General features: G+C 63.9%; 2 protein-coding genes across 5 annotated transcripts in view; both read right to left on the bottom strand.

Moving 5' to 3' along the window:
* Positions 1-14,747, bottom strand: part of LOC117654032 (protein zntC-like) — a 26,059-nt gene extending 11,312 nt beyond the window's left edge. The window contains exons 1-2 of one of the 4 annotated variants that reach the window (XM_034400169.1): positions 14,457-14,747; positions 474-1,860 (exon numbers count right to left, since the gene is read on the bottom strand). In XM_034400169.1, coding sequence (XP_034256060.1) covers positions 474-1,794 — 1,321 coding nt within the window. In that variant the 5' untranslated portion in view covers positions 1,795-1,860; positions 14,457-14,747. The other 3 variants (XM_034400186.1, XM_034400160.1, XM_034400177.1) reach the window with 3 other exon arrangements.
* LOC117654067 (zinc transporter ZIP1-like) lies at positions 14,673-20,660 on the bottom strand. The gene is made up of 6 exons (XM_034400219.1): positions 20,396-20,660; positions 16,262-16,493; positions 15,899-16,175; positions 15,253-15,598; positions 14,889-15,067; positions 14,673-14,810 (listed from the first exon to the last, which is right to left on the bottom strand). The coding sequence occupies exons 1-6, from the start codon at positions 20,413-20,415 to the stop codon at positions 14,791-14,793; spliced, it is 1,074 nt and encodes a 357-aa protein (XP_034256110.1). The 5' UTR covers positions 20,416-20,660; the 3' UTR covers positions 14,673-14,790.

Raw genomic sequence — 20,660 nt, 5'->3', positions numbered from 1 at the left:
CGCTCCACGATTAGGTTGCGATAAGAGCTGGTCTACTTAAAACCATTCAAACCGAGGAGCACTCTCCAACTTTGGGAACGCATGCGCCGCCACGCACTTTTCCCTGATTGGACGGAAAATTCATCCGCGAACGGTGAGCGGGCCGCCGCGGCGCGTTCAAACGCCCCGCCCCGCCGCGGCCGATTTTATGACCGCTGCTATGAAAAATTACGACGGCCTTTGCGAGTGCCGCAATAACAACTGCCGAGACGCGTGTACCGCTTACCGCTTTCGGAAACAGCGGCGCGGCCGTTCCATTCCGAGAGCGGCACGCGCTTCTGTCGTATTACCAACTAGTTGGGAATGGAACGGAGCTACCCCGTGCGCGAGAGACTCTCCCAAAGGTTTGCACTGAGTTGCTGACGCGCGGGTTCGATGACCCGCCGCCCAAACACGCCCTCCCCGTAAAGACGGTCGCTGCGAACGGTACTCACAGGTCATCCCAAGGGCGAGCATGACGCCGAAGCCCACCATGATGGCGAGGAGCTGGCAGACGCCGCTCTGCTCGGAGGCGCGCTCGCGCTGCAGGATCTCGAAGAAGACGACGTAGAGCAGTGTGCCCGCCGCCATGCCCTGCAGCACCACGGCGGCCACGCCCTCGCCGGCGCCGGGGTCCGCGCCGAGCAGCAGGCCGGCGGCGATGCCGATGGGCGACACCACGGCGAAGGTGGCCACGTACACCAGGATGAGCGACAGGCGCGTCCGCGACGTCACCAGCTCCACGCCCACGCAGAACGCGATGACGAACTTGTGCGTGGCGATGGCGCCGAACAGGTACCACACGTTGCCCGGGCTGGACTCGAGCCCGACGGCCAGCCCCTCGAACACGGCGTGGAAGGACAGCGCCAGCACGGTGAGGAAGCCGCGCATGGACTTGGGGACCACCTTCGCCTTGAGCTGGCCGTGGTGGTGGTGGTGCAGGTGGCCGTGCGCGTGGGCGTGCGCGTGCATGTCTGGCGCCGGGAACGACGCGGTGGAGCCGAGGTGGCTGCCGAGCGGCGAGGAGCCGCCGTTGATGAGGCCCTCCGTGCTCGACGTGATGCTCTTCCGGGCCGCGTCCACGCGCGGCGGCGTCGCCACCACGCCGGCCTCCAGCGGGCCGAGCGGGCTCTGCTTGGCGGGGACGCCCGGGGCCAGGATGGCGCGGGGGATCATCTGGTTGGGCCCGCCCATGTTGTGGTGGCGCTGCAGGCCCTCCTCTGCGTTGTTGTTGCAGCGGCGCAGGCTCATGGTGCGGTGCACCACCACCACGTCCTTGTCGTCCTCGTCGTGGTCGTGGCCCGCGCGGCCGTCCAGCATCAGGTGCACCAGCTCCTCCACGATGTACACCAGGAAGAAGCCCGCGCAGAACGTGAGCTCGGCGAGGTGCATGTCCTCGGCGGGGAGCTTGCCCGCCTCGCGCAGGGCGTCGAAGCCTTGCCGCACCTCGGGCTGCAGGTGCACGAACGTGGTGTACAGCAGCACGCCGCCGCCGAAGCACAGCAGCAGGGAGATGACCAGGGCGTGCGCGCGCGCCCGCTTGCCCGACATCATGTCGTCGCCGAAGTGGAACCACGAGGCCAGCTTGACGGGCAGCACGCCGATCAGGAAGGACACCAGCCCCAGCACCACCATGGACACCACCTTGGCCATGATGAGGTCGTGGGGCGCCATGCCGCGCAGTGGGTCACCCGATGCGTTCCGGATGCCACCCATCACGTGGACATGGTCGTGGTGGTCGTGGTGATCATGGTGGTCGTGGTGATCGTGGTCCATGGTCAGGCCGTAGTCCGAATGGCTAGCGTTTCCTCGCAGGACTGATCGTCCTCACAGCCGCGTCACCTGGAACAAGCAACAGCACCATTTCGGTCAGACGCGTGGGTAACAACATGGTAACCCTGCCGCGAACGCGCTGGACCAGCGAACGCCGTCGGCCCGTCAGCTTGACAGTGTACCCAACCCACAACTCTTTGATCCGCGTTGAGGTCGCGACTGGGCCACACGTCGGCCGCCACCGTGGCTTTGAATGGTGGACAGGGAAGTCCAGGGAGGGGGGAGGCTTTATTATTCACTTGTCCGATGACAACAGTTTCTGCCACACGCACACACACATACACACACACACACGCTCGCGTCAGCGGCGCTTCCAGGCGGGAAATGCCTAAATGGGGGCGTCCTCGGTTCGACCGCTCACTCCATGGGGCCTCCAAGGTCTGGGCCTCGGTCCAAGGACTAGCCTAGAAACTAGGCTGAGCTCCGTGACACTACAACAAAGGTTGAAAATAGAAAAGATCATGCGTTCTGAAGACGGGAGCCATTTTTCAAGTGTTCTTATAAATGCCGTCAGTTCATCCCCCGAGGAGGAAGCCAGACCGGTCGGGCGGTCGCGTGGGTCATCCCTAAGGCCTGCAGGCTGACTCCGAGAGTCGTCGTTTTCGTCGCTGTCTCTCGCATCCACGCCGGACGCCCCAAGAGTGCGAGAGAGACAGAGCGACGAAAACGACTCTCGGAATCAGTCTGCTGGAGCCCTAAGCAGGGCCCTCCTACGTCACCGCGCCAAACTGCCTGCACACAAACAGGCGGCCATCCTCGTTGACCTTTCGGGCCTCCCGAGTCGCTCCGAGTGGAGCGAGAGAGACAGACGGATTGGTCCCGACGACTTCCACGCACCGTGACGCCCGACCTATTCCCGCCTGGACAAGCAATGAGCCGGGCCGGGCACGGCAGCCGGCAGCGCGCTTTCCAGAAAAAACCGTTCGCACTCGTCGTCGCCGTGGCCGTCAAGGCCCTCGCGGCGGAGTCCTTGGCGCGCCCTGCAGGGCATGCCCTTCGGCCTCCATCGCGCGCTGCTCGGCGTGCTCGGCGTGCTTCGCGATGAGCGGGAAGTGCGCACTCAGCCGCACGCGCTGCCAGCGCGCTGCCCTGCAGGCCTGCAAGCTCACTACGTACACTGCAATCTGGCGACCATTACCAGTCCTTGGCCCGGATGCAGGGCCTCCCGGCCGCAGTGCGCAGGCGAGGTGGACGCGAGCAGAAACAATACGTATGCCCCGCGCCGCCCCGCCGCGCCGCCCCGCCGCGCCGCGCCACCCCGGCGGCCAATGGACGCGTTTCGCTGAGGCAATAACACCCGATTGGGCCGGGGCGCCGGGGCGACAGACTGGGCTTCGTGAGGTCACATCAGTGATCGGGATGGGGCGCTTGTTGGCGTCGCGTCGAGCACGCGTCAGTCTCGGCCCCACGCCGTCGGACTGACGGCCTCCTCGACCGAGGCCCCCGATGCAGTTACAGACGTCCTCGTCTCTCCCCCCTCCCCCCTCCCCAAGAACATACTGCCGTATCTGCAGCGCGCAGCTGCCGCAGTTGCCCCGGGCGTGTTCGCCGCGACCCCTAAGATTTTTGTTTTGACGGCGGCGCGTTGGAAAGCCTCCAGCCGGGGGGGGGGGGGGGGGGGGGGAGGCAGCAGCGCCACCATCAGCATGCACCATGCACTGCCAGTGATGCACTTCCGATGCCCCGTGGTGCCCGTGGTGTTCGTGGTGTTCGTGGTGGTTCCGGGGCCGCCACGCCAGTGACGCCAGGCCAGACAGCCCGGTGCCGGCCGATACCTCGTTACTCCGTGTTCCGCTTGACGGACTCCGGGGAGAAGATCCCCGCACGGCACGGTGCACTGATTCATACTCACTCACTCACACACACACGCACACACACACACACAGACACACTTGGTGCTCCGGTTACGTCCGAGGCACGCGGCATCTGATGTTGTCGATGTTAGCTTTAGCCGGTTCTCATTGCGGCCGCGCTTCCGTGGTCTCGACAAAAAGAAAACAATTTTCGAATGTAGCCGAGAGGAGGGAAACAAAACGAAAGTGATTACGGCACCGGGAGAAGGGACAGCCATGGCCTGCAAGCAGCGCAAGCAGCGCAAGCAGCGCAAGCAAGCAGCCAAAGCAGTGTGGCGGCGCGATGCGCGCGGTTCGCGATGCTTGGGCGCCGATTGGCGGTCGGTTTGGTTCGAACCGCTGCGAACCGCGTGGAAACACTGACCCCCGAACGGCACGGGGCCCATCGCAGTGCACACGCTAGTTGCCCGAAACGATCCGTCACTCCATTGTGGCTCCACGACAGTGGGCCAGTGGACTGGCGGAGGCGGTCAAAACCCCGGACGCGTTTTGAGCTCCAGAGTCGCTAAATGGGACTCGAACACAACTTGCGACCCCGCCAATGGATTCCTCGTTTGGAGAGCAATCCATTGGTGGGGTCACACGTTCGGTTCGAGTCCTGTTTAGGAACTCTGGAGCTCAAAACGCGTCTAGAGCTTTGGCCGCCGGCGCCGGTCTTCTGGCCCACTGTGCGGCGGAAGGAGTCGCGTCTCTTCCCACGGATTACTCCACCGCCACGCCGCGGTGGCGTGGAGGTGCTAACGAAACCGAGGCAACAAAAGCACAACGAAAACAGATCCACGCGGATGAGCCGAGACGGGGCGAGGGAATCTGGAGGACGGCATTCCGAGCCTCCGTCTCCAACGAACGAACGACCAGGACCAACCAGGACCAGGCGTCGTCGCCAAAGTAATTTGGCAATAAGGCGGACCGAAAACCGAGAGTGGAGCCGGTACACTGAGACAAGGTGGTGCCAGCCGTTGGCTGCCGTTGGCGGCGGCACCGCGACCGCGAGGCCCCGGCGGATCGTGGGAACTCGGATGACGAAAAGGGGAGCCGGGGCAGTGGAGGGGCGGAGCGGTCGCGCCGCCAGTCCCCGTGTCCGAGTCTGGTCTGGATCTCTGGACCACGGAAGCTGCCACTGCCAGCGTGCTGGCAGGCCGAAGACAATTCTGGAGGCCACCCGCGACCCCCTCGCCCCCCCCTCCCCCCGGACCCCAGCCGAAAGGGGCCTGTTCGCGATAAAGTCCACTGTACTGCAGCCGCCACCCACCTGTCTGCAGACCGGCCAGCAGACTCATTCCGAGAGGCGTTTTCGTCGCTCTGTCTCTCTCGCACCTATACGGGACGTCCTGGGAGTGCGAGGGAGACAGAGCGCCGGAGTATCGGGACCAGTCTTCGCAAAGAGAATGGCGATGAACGGGCCGATGAACCAACTAACACAATGCGCCCCCTCCCCTTCTCTTCGCACGCGCCCCTGAGTCCCTGGTGCATAGGTCAATGAAATGGCAGCCTGGAGCCAGGCGAGCCAGGCCACCCAGCCCAGCCCGCCCGTGTAAATATAGGTCCTGGCCGCCTGCCTGCCAGCCCCGCCTGTCCGGCGCGCCGAAGCCTTCCAGCCTTCCAGCACGGGGCGCCGACGTGCACATAAAAGAGAGCGCCCCTCCCCGGGGAAGGGGGATGGGGAGGCGGGGTGGCAGGGCTGTTTTTAGGCCGGCGGCACCCCGCTGGCATTTACCAGCCGCTACAGTCGCTTCAGCGAGCATTTAGTCCGCCCCTTCAGCCTGGACAAGCGTGGGGTAGGCAGTGCCGCGGCACGCGCGTGCGCAGTGGTTGCCTACCCGACACTCCGCAGGCGCTAGAAGGGCTGAGGATTCTCGTTAGATTCTGCATCTATGGTAGGCAATACGGCAACAACTGTCACGTGCGTCGTGCACCCGCGGCCTGCCTGGCGCGCCGTGCCCCGCAGTGTGCCTGCAGTGCGATTCGCATCGTCTCTCTCTCTCGCACTCACGGGAAGACGCAGACAGCGCCCCGGGCCGGCAGCTAATTGCGGCTTGTCAGCGCGGCGTATGAATGAGATTGCTAGACCGGCTAATGGCAGCCGGCCCGCAGAGCGATTCCACTCTGTCTCTGTCGCGCTCGCGAGGCTCCGTGAGGGTGCGAGAGAGACAGAGCGAGGGGAAAAACTGCCGCCGACCCATCCCATCGCCAGTGTGCCGCCGGAGTGCGCGGTCTTCCACCTTTAATAGGCGCTGTGCTGCCTTGGGGGGGGGGGGGGGGTTTGGCGGCATGCGGCGTGCCGCGGGCCGACAACGGGACCACGCCGGACCGCGCGCCGCACGCGTCTCGCGTCGTCCGCCATCCCCGCCGTGGACCCGGCCGACCCGGTGCCGGGGTGCGACCCGACCCGTCGTTACGCAACAGTGACACAACCTCAAAACACACCGAGGTTTCAAGGACAGCGCAGCACACTGAACACTGCCACAGTTCCAGGCCCGTCGTCCGGCTGGTTTTTGTGACTCGGCTCGCTGTGCAGCGTCGCCGGCCACTGGGGAGGACAAGGACGGGAGCGGTTCCCTGCGAGGCTGTCTGGTCCAGATCGCCACGGGACTACGGGGCAAGGACTTCCCCCGCGACGACCCCACGCGGCGAACGCACATGGCAATCACTTTGGGCACACACGCAAACGCGCTCACACACCGTTTACTCCATTCGCGTTGCACTAGTGCTGGGCTCGACACCGAGGGTTCGGGTCGCGGACGGTCACGGCACACACGCGGCGGTCGCGGCACGGCCGGCGGGGACGCTGCGGGACCGGTGGCGGCGCGGTCGGCTCGTTCGGGGGGCAGCTGGCGGCGCACTGAGGAGCCGCGCTAGAGCCGCGGCGCGCCTCGTGGCCGCGTGGGACCCCCCCCCCCTCCCTCCCGCCGCGTGCGGTCAGCCGGCGCCGCTCCGGTGTGTCCCTCGTCCCGCACCGGCCGGGCTGGCCGGGCTGCCGGGCCGGCCGAGGGTGAGGAAGACGAAGACGGCCTTATTGGGCTGCCGCGCTGCCGCTCGGATGCTGCTGGACGGATGCGTAAGTGAGGGAGAAAGCTCTGCCGCCGCGGTTGAGCACGTGCGCGCGCACGTGGGCACGCACGCCGCGGGGCAGGGCGGCCCGGCGACGACGGCAAAGACCCCCGGAGTCCCGGGCGTCCCGGGCGTCCCGAGCGTCCCGGTGGCACGGACGGACCTGCAAGCGCGGCGCGCGCGGCCAGCACGGCGGGCGCGGCGCTCATCAGCAAAGGTCACGCTCGGCGCCGTGGATGAAATGTCATCCCCCCTCTCTCTCACCGCCTCACCTGGCGGCCCGGACGAGGCTTTCGGCGCGGACACTGCTCCAGCGAGAGGCGACGCCACACCTCGGCGAAGTAGGCAACCCTGCGCGGTGTCCACTGCACTGCGTTCACCCGGCTGCAGGCGTGCCCGTTTGCTTTGCCCAGCGTGCGTCGTCCCCGCGGAGAGGGGAGCAGGAATGCCGCCGCCGAGTCCCCCGGGCCCTGGGATGGGGGTGACGACACACAGTGCCGCGACGCGACCCCCGCCACCCCCCGCCACGTCGCGGCGCTACGGCGGCGCCACCGAGCGATACACTGCGACTTGGCTCAGTGGGTCATCACCGGGCCGCCGGGTCGGGCCAAACGGTGAGCGGGCGGACGCGCAACACGTCGTGGATGGAGGGGAGGAGAGGGGGGGGACACTGACAGCCTTGCGGCCTTGCGTCACCGCCTGGGGGAAGTGGACCACGCACGACGGCGTGCGGAGGCTGGACGGGATGGATGAGCCCTGCCATTGATTCCCCCCCCCCCCCGGTCCCACCGCGGTCGCCACCTGCAGGACGACCTGGGACGTCGTCAAACACAGTCCGGCCCACTTCGAGAGCTCGAAGCTCCAACACTCGAAGCACTCGAAGTGCGCCCTTGACCCGCAGGCAGCGTCTCGTGCATGCCGCGGCCGTGGACCCTCACCGTCGTCTCGCGAGCACCGCGTCAGGCGGCGCCACAAGAACGCGATGGCGTCGCTCTGTCTCTCTCTCACCTCCACGGGACGCCCCATGAGTGCGAGCGAGACGCAGCGATGAAAAAGTACCGCTCGGCTGCAGGCGACGCCAGACGACGCGGACGTGCAGCGGGGATCCTCTATTCTCCCACGGGCCAGCCAGCCAGCCCCGCGTCACCCTCCACCTTGGCCGAGTAACCGTCTGTTAAAGTTGCACCCGGCAAAAGGCTTCGCGAGGGTGTCGCCACCGCGCGCTGACAAAGCAGGGCGAAGCACCGCGAAGCAGGCCAGCCAAATTAACCGATCCCGCCACCGCCGCTCGGCCGCGTCGCCGTCGCCGTCTTCCTCCTGGGAGAAAACACATTCACTCGGCGCGGCGGGCGGGCACTGGAGCGAGCCCGAGTTCCATGCCGCTGAGTGCTGTGCAGTGCAGCGCCAGTCGGTAGTCGAGACTGCAGTTAGTCCAGACTGCAGTAACTGCAGCGCCGCTGTGGCGCTGGTGCTGCTATGGTTTCCGGCCGGAAGTGTCCGGTGGGGGGGGGGGCACCGGAGGGATGCAGGGTGGGCAGGGCAGGGCGCCGCCGTCCTGCATACGGTAGCGCACTGCGCTTTCCAAGTCGGAGGGCGACTGGGACACCGACACCACACTGTGCGCCGCATCCAGGCTATGCTATCTCTCTCGCACTCTTCCGCCACGCCTCATGAGTGCGAGTGAGACAGAGCGACGAAAGCGCTAGGCGTGCGACATCCCCGCTGCCTTGCAGTGCTGCAGCGCCAGCAGAGCGCGGCCAAAACGCGTCGCTACTTCACACTTCCACGGCCCGGCTGGCCTGGCGACGGCGTGGCGTGCCCGTTCCGTTGCGACAGGCAGCCTCGGCGCCGTCCTCCTCCTGGTACTCGCTGGGCTGCCCGGTGCCTGCCGGGGGCCTACCGGGTACCAGCTGCGCCGGGCGGTACTCGGTAGCCGGCTCGGGTATCCGGTTCGAGTATCCGGTTCGGGTATCCGGTTCGGGTATCCGGTGTAAGCGTGTATCTTTACCCCCTTACCTAGGGTACTATTTCACTAGGAGGAAAGTACCTTGCCCTAGGGGAGGGTAATAATTCCCTAGGGATATCATACTCATGCAGGGTGGGGGGTAATATTTTCCTAGGGTAACTTTACCCCCTCTAGGGGGGGTAATAATCCACTAGTGGAAAAATACCCTCTCTCTGGAGGGGGTAAAAATTCCCTAGGAAAAAAGTACCTATCACAGGGGGGTAATCATACACTAGTAATTTCTTACCCTCTCTCCTGAGAGGGTACATGGCCACTAGGGTAAAATTACCTAGGGGTTAATAATTTACTAGGGCATTTGTACTCCCTCACCAGAAAACGAGCATTAAGGTGTTGAAAGACACGTTCCACACGCAATTTCAGAAAAATCAAATTTAAAAAAAGTAAATTGGATTTTTACATAATCCAAGGATAAGCCAAAGCGGGCGCCCATTCCTGAGTTTTGGGCATTCGTCTACCTACCTGACTAACTCATCGTTTATTTCGCAAAGTTTAAAATTAAGAAAAAAATGACCTATGGTGCTGAAAACATTAAAATTCGTGAATCAAGTTGTTTTCTGTGTTTAGAATTTATTTTGACTCATTTTGTATATGACTTGCTTTCTCTAATTGCTTGTGGATTTTTTTTTCATCTTCACACTCGTTTTTCTGGTGGGGAAGTGCGAATTCACTAGTAAATTATGATCCCCTGGGTAACTTAACCCTAGTGGGCATGTACCTCTCTCCGGAGAGAGGGTAAGAAATTACTAGTGTATGATAACCCCCCTGTGATGGGTATTTTTTTCCTAGTGAATTTTTACCCCCTCCAGAGAGAGGGTATTTTTCCCCTAGTGGATTATTACCCCCCCTAGAGGGGGTAAAGTTACCCTAGGAAAATATTACCCCCCACCCTACATGAGTATGATATCCCTAGGGAATTATTACCCTCCCCTTAGGCAAGGTACTTTCCTCCTAGTGAAATAGTACCCTGGGTAAGGGGGTATAGGTTCACGCTGACACCGGTTCGGGTATCCTGTTCGGGTATCCGGTTGTAACCGGCTGCAGAAACGAGTAGCGTATGGTGGATGCGCGCGACCGGGCCCTCGCGGTCTGGACGCACGGGCGCACCATCGGTACTCTGGCAATCTGCCTGCGAAAATCCGAACCACGCCGTGGCCGGGAGTCGAACCCGGTGCCCTGGCTGGCGCGCGCGCCGCGGAGCATGAAGCAGCCCATTATCGAGTCCATCGCACGAATCGTTGCGCGCGCGGCCCGCCCGAGCGAGGCACGGCGGAGCACGGCGAAGGCGAAGCAGTGTGTGGGGAAGGAGAGCCAGGCGGCGGATTGCCGCATTGCCCCGCATTGCCCCGCATTGCCGCATCCGGATTCACAAAGGCGGGAAATCTCGGCGCCGCAACCGCTTGTCAGTGTCGCGGGGCGACGGCGTGGCGGCAGCGCGGCAACGCCTCGGCCCTACAATGGCGGCACGGCCACGCGACACGCACGCGCTCCATCGCCCGCCGTCTTCCTTGCACCTCTAAGGGACGCCCCATGAGTGCGAGAGAGACCGCCGCCGACGGCCTGCCAGGACAATGACGCACTCCACGTGCTTCGCGGCGTGCCGCGTGCTGCAGGATGTGGGGCCGACGCCGCCGCGGCCACCGCGCCCCGCGTCATCGCTTTCTCGGTTGCCCCCAACGCGTCCGGGGTGGCTGGGCTGGGCCGGGCCAGGCGCTAGCTGTCAGCGCGGCCAGCACTGCGCATATGCAATGCAAAGGCCTGGTTATCTCGTTGACGCGCCAGACACACGAGCAGACACACGAGTCGACACTTCTTTCTGGCGGCTTCATTCTGCGGCGCCGTGTCGCCGCCTTTCCCTTCCCTCTCGCCACCACACTGCGCAGTGAGTGAGACAGACGACCACTTGGTTCGGGCGATGTAACGACGACGCTACTGAGCGAGAAGTGTTGTTGTTGTGACTCGGTCCGGTCGGCTGGCCCTGCCGGCGCGAGGCGCGAGGAGGCGCGACCGAGTGCTTTTGTGTGACTGTCTGTCTGTCGCGCCGAGTGCCGCGTCGCCGAGTCCTCACTTCCCACATCAAGAGTCCTTCGGCTCGGCCTCCAGGAGGCGAATTAACAAGAGGAAGACGACGCCGACGAACAACTCCTCGAGTCCACTTCAGAGACCCTGCCAAACATTGAAAGATTTTTACCAGGCCAGGAAATAGACACTTTCACCAGAACGCCGAGTGAAGAACAAGAGGAAGAAATGGTACCGGAACCAGTTCCCATAAACGTCTTATTTATAGGTTTTGACGGTTTAAAATCATAAAACTCGTCTGTATCTAATTTTAAACAATTTTTAGAACCCAAATGAACACATAATATGAGCAAAGAAGCGACTTTTATGGACTTTTTCCGGCTTTTGTTATTTTTCTTGTTCTTCACTCGGCGCTCTGGTGGAAGTGTCTATTGACACCTAACCCAAACCCCTAGATAGCTGCCTGGAAGGCAGGCAAAGACCCGCACACTTTGCCTCCGTAAATAAACAAAAATTCATTCGTGCCTCTCCCTTAGGCCGGCTCTGGATTCTGGTCTCCTAGCTCGAGGGATTTGAGCCCGAACTAACGAGCCAGCGACACCGGCAACAACAACAATTAAGTAAAAACTAGAAACGAGGAAAAAGCGGGCAAGGCGTGCGTCCTCGCCGATTCCCTGACCTGGATGCCGGCTGGCGTGACACGGCGTGACACGGCGTGACTTGGGCGTGACGCGTCGGCCCGCCTCGAATCAGGAGCGTGACCTCTCACGTTTCGTTGCCGCGATCGCCGCGGGTGGATCGGCTCGGCCAGTCTGCAGTCGGCATGATAATGGCGTCTCGAGGTAGGAATGAGCGTCCATGACGCTCTCTGCGTTCTCACAGTGTGGCCGCGGCAGGACGAGGCAGGCCGCGGGTCGCGGAGCACAGGGAGACTCAGGCAGAGCCACACCGTGCAAAAACGTCTTTTAATGCTGCTCACAGTGGGCCAGAAGACTGGTGGAGGCGGCCAAAACTCTAGACGCGTTTTGAGCTTCAGCGACGCTAAATGGGACTCGAATCGAACGTGTGACCCCACCAATGGATTGCTCTCCGAACGAGGAATCCATTGGTGGGGTCACACGTTCGGTTCGAGCCCTGTTTAGCGACTTTGCCGCTCAAAACGCGTCTAGAGTTTGGCCGCCTCCACCGGTCTTCTGGCCCACTGTGCTGCTGTCTAGCAGCCGCCTTGGCTGCCGCTCGCTCGAGATGACTATCTCGCAGACACCCACACCCACGCACTCGACTCGCTTGGCTCCGCTTGGCTCACGTACCACGTGTTTCTTTTGCTGTTGTTTTTCACCGTGATTTTCATCCGGTTGTCCTTAAAATTGGATGAAGGGCAACAGTTGACCCGACTGGGCGCTGAAGGCTGAGCCTGAAGGTCGCCCGGCACCGCCCTGCCGCCGAGGCGGCGCTGAGGCCGGCCGGTACGGATCCCTGGAAAGCTCACGCCCACACTGGCACGCCAAGGCGCGAGCCAAGGCGCGATCGGCAGACTAAACACGCCAGGTATCTGGACAGAGCCGAGCCGAGCCGAGCGGGACCCAGCCGGGCCGTGCTGAGACGGCCGAGCCGAGCCGGGGCAGCGCCGTGAGAAACGCCCCGCCCCGCCCCGCCGCACTGCACTGCTATTCATATTTAGGGTGATGCAGGCAGGCGGTGCCGGACGCGGCGGACGCGGCGCGGCACTGCTTGGCAGTGTGTTGTTGCATCACGCCGATCCGATCTGCTCCACCTTGTAGCAATTATCGTGGCCATTGTTGCCCCGCCCGCGCGCGCACGCCACGCCACGCCACGCCACGCCGTGCCACGCCACGATCGGTGACGTCAGATGACGTCGAATGGCAGCAGCGTGTATTCCGCTTCCCTGCTACCAAAACAAGCCCGTGCGAATGTTAATTGTTCCCGTAGGTTGACTCCGGACAGTCGCCCCGTCTCTCTCCCACCTCTGCGGCGCGCCGCATGGGTGCGAGAGAGACAGAGAGCTGCTGGAGGCGCGTCGTGTGGCCCGCGGCCAGCGGCGTGCCTTGCGAGAGGAGAAGCTGAATGGGATACGCGTCGTCGGACTGCTATTTGCGTGCCCCGCGCCCCACGACACACAATGTGCTGGGCGGTCTCGGTCTTGCGCAACCTCGGGGACGCGGCGACGCCCAGCGCGCTCCGCCGCCAGCCCGGCCGGCCTGACTTAATTCAGTCGGCCGACTTGACACGAGAGTCGCTTCAAGTGGCCCTACCTCGCAAACTACACACTGCACGAGAAAACGAGAAATCCGTCCGACAAGCAGCAGGGGCGTCCCACCCCAATTAGTGCGGCCCGTGTGTCGAAGAAGCAGCGGGGCAGCGACAAAGGCGAGGGATCCCCGTCGGCCGGCTCGGCCCGGCCGCGGCGTTCCCACGGTGGGAGGAAACGCGAGGAGCCCGGCAGCGGGCTGCGCACGAACAGCGCTCTGTCTCTCTCGCACTCACGGCGGGTTGCGACCGGCGCGAGAGAGACAGAGCGACGACGTGCTGTGCGGAACCGACCTGCGGGCTGCGGGGCTGCGGGCTGCGGGCTAACCCGGCCGACGCCCCGCCCATTATATCAAGAGGTAAAGTGGGTGTTACGCGAATCACCGGAGTAGAGGGGCCGGGCCAAGCACGGCCGCGCGCCTTTGCGCCTTTCGACAGACTTTGCTCATTTTACGACGGCCAAGCCGCGAAGCGCGTTGAGGCTGGGCCGCGGGCCGCGGGGCCGCCGCCGACCTGGTCCCGGTGCTCCCCCTGAGTGCCTCGGGGCTGGCGGGCAGTCGCCGGCGTCGGTTCCGCCCATCAGTCCGCCCTAGACTCGGTCGCCGTCGTCGTGCCTGGCCGTGCCGCCGCGCCGCGGGCTCTGGGGCGAGGGGTATCGCCGGACTCTGGTTCTACGCGCTGGACCACGAGGGGAAGTGCGTTATCCTCGCCGTCGTGCTGGCCCTACCGGCCGGCCAGGCCTGCCGGAAGCGATTTGCGGCGAGCACACGCGGTGGCGGCGCAGCTGGTGCTTTCTTGCGGCAAGGTCGACGCCGTTCCCTGTTACTTACTCCCCGCGGCCGCCACGCCACTGCCAAGGCATTCCGCGGCGTGCTCCCGTAACCCCGCGCCGGCCGCCGCCACGCCCTCCGCGCCGTCGTCGCCGCCCTGCAGGCCTCCACCGAGACCCCGGTGGCCGCGGACACCCGGTGGAGGCGCCGCCGAGGAGTTTCCCGCGTCCCGGAGACGTCAACGCGCGAGGCGCACGAGGAGGCCGGCGGACTCGTGTAACCGGGACCTCGGCGTCGAGCCGCGGCTGTAACCGCCCGGCCGGGCCGCGCGCCGAGGTTGCAGATACCATCCGACAAGTACCGGCCGGGCACTGTAAAACTGCGACGGCCACAGAGAAAGCAGCCGCGACCGCGGTTCGTCGCTCTGTCTCTCTCGCACTCGTGCGGGAAGCCCCTCTGGTGCGACAGAGACAGGGCGACTCCAAGTCGTTCGGCAGGAGGAAAGCGACGCGACATGCGAGGCGCCCGGGAGGTAGGCCATCGGCAACCCATCGCAGCGCACGCTTCCCGCGCACAACTTTGTCGCCCCCACTGGAATAACCGTAAAAGAAATGGACTCACCCGAGCTTGTTGCTGTCGGTGTGCTCCGTCCGGGTGGGTTGTTGTTGATGGGGATCTCCGTCGTGAAGACGGTGGCAAAACCGCATCTGCGTGGTCTTTGCACTTCACCAGCTAGTGGTCACACCGGGTCACACACCCGCGGTGACACTCACACAAATATTTACACAAAAATAATATGTACACAGGAAAAATAAACTTAATCCTTTTAGTCCACAGCCAGTATACGCGGACGAATTGAATTGTGTCTTGTTTGTTTTGGCCCGTTCGAGATCCAATGAAAGTAAAAGTAGTCGAGTATAAATATGTACAACGCGCTTGTTGGGGGTCTTCAGCGTCATTCCGAAACAGCTTCCACTGCAGGCAGGCAATGAGAAATAATGGTGACACTTTTGAAATGAAAGGGTGAAACGAAGTGGGGGAATGACACGGTACCTGCGAGCTGGATGGCGAACATGGTGGCGAAGCCCGCAGTGACGGCGAGGAGCTGCTTGATGCCGGCGTGCCTGGAGGCTCGCTGCGGCTCCAGCACCTCGAAGAACACGACGTACAGCAGCGTGCCCGCCGCCACGCCCTGCATCAGCGTCGCCGTCACGCCCGCCGCCACGCCCTCCCTGCCGACCAGAACAACGACAATAACAAAAACACATTTTGGCGCAGCGCGCAGCTGCGTCGCTACTCCGCGGCCCTGCAGCGGCTGGGTTCAGTGCGCCGCTACCCCGCGTCGCAGAGACTCCGCGCCAGATGGGTGGCCTGCCCTCCCGGCGCAGCGTGGTGCAGCCTGGCGGCTCGGACTCACCCCGCCGTGGCCGCCATGCCCAGCGCGATGCCGAGCGCGCTCATGAAGGAGAAGGCCCCCACGTAGGCCCACACGAAGGAGGCCTTGCTGCCCATGCCCACGAGCTGCACGCCCACGCAGAACGAGATGACGAACTTGTGCGAGGCCACGGCGACGAACAGCGCCCACACCCGGGCGGGCGAGCGCTCCAGGCCGACGGCGAGGCCCTCCAGGAGCTCGTGCACGGACAGCCCCAGGACGACGAGCAGGCCGCGCGCCGCCGTGCCGAGCTGGCCCTTGCCGTCGACGACCGCCGCCACCGGGACGTGGGAGTGGCCGTGGCCGTGGCTGTGGCCGTGGTGGTGGCCTGCGGGGCAAGGTGGAAACAGTTTCGGCATTTGCACCACTCTTGGCTGACGACGCGGAAGCCTGGTGCACTGCACAGTGGGCCAGGAGACCAGTGGAGACGGTCAAAGTTCCCGACGCGTTTTGAGCTGCAGAGTCGCTAAATTGGACTCGAATCGAACGTGTGACCCCACCAATGGATTCCTCGTTCGGAGAGCAATCCATTGGTGGGGTCACACGTTCGATTCGAGTCCCATTTAGCTACTCTGGTGCTCAAAACGTCTCTTCTGGCCCACTGTGCACTGGTACCGCTGGTACGTACCCGCCTCGGCGCTGGCCTCGGCGGCGTGCGCCTTGTGCAGGTGCCGGTGCACCAGCTCCTCCACGAGGTACAGCGTCAGGAAGCCGGCCACCAGCAGCAGCTCGGCGGCGGGGACGCGCGTCTCGGGCAGCGCGCCGGACCGCTGCAGCGACAGCAGCTGCAGGCGCACCTCGGGCAGCAGCTGCACCAGCGTGGTGCACAGCAGCACGCCGCCGCCGCCGCACAGCAGCAGCGACAGGGTCACGCTGTCCGTCGGGGGCGCCGACTGCTCCTCGCCCTGCACAAGGCGCACAAGGCCGAGAGGAGGATGAACCACGCAGCAGTGGCGGCTGACGAGCAGGGGTCTATGGCTGACGTCCTCACCTCGGTCTGCTTGACCACCTCGCCGTCGGTCGACCATTGCATCCACTTGGCGAGCTTGATGGGCAGCAGGCCGACCATCATGGACACGACGCCCAGCACCACCATGCCGGTCACCTTGGCCACCAGCAGCGCCGTGCCCGAGGCCGTGCCCGCGCCGACGGGGCCGTCCAAGGCCTCGAGGACGCCGTCGACCAGCAGCCCCGTCGCGTTGGATGCTGCCATGGCGGAAGCGCTGCAAACAAGACGAATTGCTTGGCTGGGATTTTGCATTCCCTCGTGGGGGGAGGGAAGGCCCTGCGAGCCTGGGCGTCGTTCTGTCTCCCTCGCGCCCCTACGACTTGCCCCGCGAGTGCGAGAGAGAGCGACGACTGTCGCTCCGCTGGGCGGGCTGGGGCGGGCGGCGCTAATGAAAGACCCTGATCGCCATGGACCGGCAGCCATGCCGCCAGCCATGCGTCACAGGCCCTACAAGGCCTGGTGGCGGCAGGCAGCGAGGATGTTCGAAAATGCTTCAAAATTCCTTGAAAATTCCTGAGGGCTGCGCAGAAGAACCGTAAAACTGGATTGCTACCTGCACTGCACCCTAATGGGCTAACGACGAGGAGCGCCGCGGCGCCCCGCCCAGGCCATGCCGGCCTTGATGCCGGCAAATCGATCTAATAAATGTCTTGGCGCCGCCGCATCGCGAGAGCGGGGACGCCTTTTCCCGGAAAGCAGCCCGCACTGCTTATTACTGTTAGTCTCGAGCCGGGCCTGCCTGCCTGCCTGCCTGCCTGCCCCGCCACGGACGGACCGCCAATCCTACTGACTGTTACAACCGTAAGTGCTGTTACATGCGCATGCCTTGAACGCCACACCGCGACCGCATCATGCAGTGCCTCAGCAAGTGCCCCTTTCCCCTCCGCCCCCCTCAACATCATCCTCCTGGCTGATGGCGACGGCGTGGTCGACGCCGACCGGGTGCTTCGAGTCCCTCGGGTTCGGAGACGCACTCTCAGTTCCCGTCCCACGCCCTTGCCGCCGGCGTTTACATAGCCTACGTGCTGCACACTTGAAAATGCGCGCGCGCCGCTGGGCGTGACAGGCAAGCCCGCAGAGTCGGTGTCCGTGAACGCGCGTGAGCGAACGCGCTGCAGTGGCGCTGCACTCGTCTCCGGTTATTGGATTCGTGTTGCCGGTCTTGTCAGTCTCACAGTGGCAGTGCAGTGCGGTCGCACTCCACGCGGCGGTGCAGAGAGGCGCCTCTCTCGGCAGCGCGATGTGACGTCATGCGGAGGTGCAGTGGGCCTTCCTGGACCAATCCGCTGCCGACTGCCGCCCCAACAGAGCGTTGCCCTCCACCACTCACGACTAGTGCTGCTCGGGGTGATAAGACCAACACGAGCGACGCGCCCGTTTCGTTTTTCAAGCACCACAATCACACACACAGACACTTTCACGCACACACGCGCTCACACACACACACGCACACACACACACACACACAGCTTAGGCCCTCCGACGCCCGTATCGCACAACAATGCACTTCGAGAACGTGCTGGCTGGGTCCAATAAGGTGATAACTGATACTGGAGGCACAGTTTGTGGCGACGTCGGTGTGATCTTGAACGCGGGATTCACCGTTTCCCCCTGGGACGCACGCACCGCTGGGGGCAAGCACTGAGAACCGCCTTTTGGGTCCATTTCCTTCGTCGCTGATGGAATCACCAAAGTCAGCGGGCACTCACAGTGGAGGGGAGTGCGTCCTGCGGGACGTGGAGCCGAAGTGCGGCTGCGATCACGGTTTGCGCGGATTGTCGCGGCGGAGCGGCGGACTTGAAAATGGTGCGAGAGGAACGGCGGCGCGACACTTTATAGACTAATAATTGGTGAAGCAAGAGAGTGAGTAGCGAGCAAGGCGACGCTGCCGCGCCGCGTGCCGCGTACCGGGCCGGCGAAGGTCCCTCTCTCTCGCACTCGTGCGGCGTCCTGAAGCGAGGGTGCGAGAGAGACAGGTCGGCGTGGACCCCCCGCTCGGAATCCACCTGCAGACCGCGTCGCGCTCCGCCATTGATGCCCCTCCACACCCCGTCTAGACGACCCCCTCCCCTCCGCCGCCCCCTCCCCCCACCCGGGAACGCAGCTTCCGCCCCGCGACGGCCCTGGACCTGCCCCCACCCCCGCGGTTTTCGCCGAGCATCAGGTGTTCGGAATCACCTTGTCGTCTGTGTCCATAGCGCAGCGCGGGTCGCGTCTGCGACTGAGATCGTAAAGTCGTTCTAAACACTTGAATGGATTACTCTTCAACAGTGGTAGCGAACGTCGAGTGCGAATCGAAGCCTCCGTCAAGGTAGGGACAGTTCGGGCTGGCCTGGCTTGGCCGACTTGGCCACTCCCAAGGTGAATGCCACGGACACCAATGGACGCCGTGGACCAGAGCGCGGCGCGCTGTGACACGGCGGGGCGGGGCGGGGCGGGGGCGAACGGCGACGTGCCCGGAACCGACGCCGCGGTGGCGCAGGACCCGCAGGACATGCTTGGGGGCGCACAGGAGCGCAGCTCGGCGCGAGCACGACTAACGTCACGCGGAAAAAGACGGGCCTTTGTCGAGGGCCGAGCACGCCGAACACGCCGAGCTCCTCGTCAGCCTCCCGAGTTTCTTGTTCGGCGGTAGGAAACGACGCGCCCAGTGTGTGTCGCGTGGCCAGCTTCCGCCCCTGCCGAAAGGGGGGGGGCAGGGGGCATCAAACCGCCGGCGTCGTTGAGAACATGAACGAGTATTAGTAATCAGGCCGGAGATCGGTGCGGCGGCCCGGTCTGCTGGTCGAGGGTCCGGTCCTACGAGGCTCGTTCTAAGGGTCAAGGTAAGCCGACTGACTGACTGACTGACTGATTGACCGGCCCGCTGGCAGCCGGCAGTAGGCGACGCTCCAGGCGGGCTGCCTACTGCACTGTTGATTGGAGACGCCCCCGCGATGTGGGTCAGGCCGGTATCATCCGCTGGGCCGCGCGGCGTCGCGGCGTCGCGGCGTCCGCGGCGTCTAGGCGGAAATGGCCAAGCCCGGCCAAGCCCGGCCAAGCCGCGAGGAGGCTTGTCCGCGGCTCAGCTGGCCGATTCCGAAGACTTGTTTCGTCGCTCTGTCTCTGTCGCACTTGTGGGCGTTCAGTAGGAGAGCGAGAGAGACAGAGCGACGAAGGGCCCGAGGGCCTCTGCACCGTGGCCGAACCCGGACGGCTAACTAACGGCCGGGCCGCGCCGCCGTGAGGAGGGCCCTTGGAGGGCCCCAGTCCAGCGCGTCAAACTGGACGCACCACACCGCCTCGCCCGGCGTCGCCAGGTCACTGGGTCAACGAGTACCTACGCACGTCGGGGTACTATAGGTCCCTCCCGGCTAAGGTTGCGCCGCTAGAGCCTACCTCGCCTAACTCAAGCTTGTGTCAAGTTTGCGCCAACTTTTCATTTTCACTTTCATCGCGGCCGAATGCATACCTGCCCCCCGCGCGAACCAGTTTTTCGCGTACACTGTCGAAATTCGGCGGAGCCTTCTTTCTCGTCGTCGCGGACACTGCCGGACGGGCCGCCCCTGTTGTGGTGCCAACTGCGTCGGCTACTACACTGAGTCCGAGAGTGGTTTTCGTCGCCCCGTCTCTCTCGCACCTACACGGGACGCCCCATGAGAGCGAGAGAGACGGGGCGACGATAGGGACTCTCGGAATCAGTCTGCAGTCGGCGTGCGTGACGTCGTGGTGTGGCTCCAGTGGCGACAACACGCTGCTGTTTGTTCTCGATGCCGACACCACTGCGTCACGCTTCGCGTTATCAGCCCTGCCCTGTCGCCTGCACTGCGAGGGCGAGCGAGAGGGATGAGCGCCGGCACCCCACACCGTCACAAACACAGTGTGCTGGCCTGTCACCGAGGCAAAAGTTGATGACGGCATGGTGCGTCCGGTACGTGCCCAGGACGACAGAGATTCAGAGAATCGCTTCCGTCGCCCTATCTCTCTCGCACTCTCCGCGCTTCTTGATCCCTCTGCGGACTTGACTCCACTTTGGGCGTCCAAGGAGCGGATCGGGAGCCAATCACGGGCAGTGCGGGGGCTGGGGGGCAAGGCTGCGGGCCTCGAAACCAATTCATACCCACGCGGCTCACTCACGGCTTGTATAACTCGGCCATTTTCTCTTTTCCCGGTGGAGCGCTGGGCGGACGGGGCGAACACACAAAGCGACGCGTCACAGCGTCATTCTCGCCTTCGGCGGCCGATGGCAGCCAGCGGGGCTGCCGCCGTGGAGGCCAAGAAGTGCCTCAACAGGAAGAGCGCGGCGGTGCGCGCGTTTCACGGCGTCGTTTTCCAGACACAATGCACATGCCGCCACGCGCCGCGCCTTCTATAAAGGTGGCGGTCTTCACGTCGCCGCGTA

The sequence above is a fragment of the Thrips palmi genome, unplaced genomic scaffold (assembly GCF_012932325.1).
Source record: "Thrips palmi isolate BJ-2018 unplaced genomic scaffold, TpBJ-2018v1 HiC_scaffold_1, whole genome shotgun sequence".
In the NCBI taxonomy this organism is placed as follows: Eukaryota; Metazoa; Arthropoda; class Insecta; order Thysanoptera; family Thripidae; genus Thrips; species Thrips palmi.
This window is presented reverse-complemented; position numbering and strand designations above follow the sequence as displayed.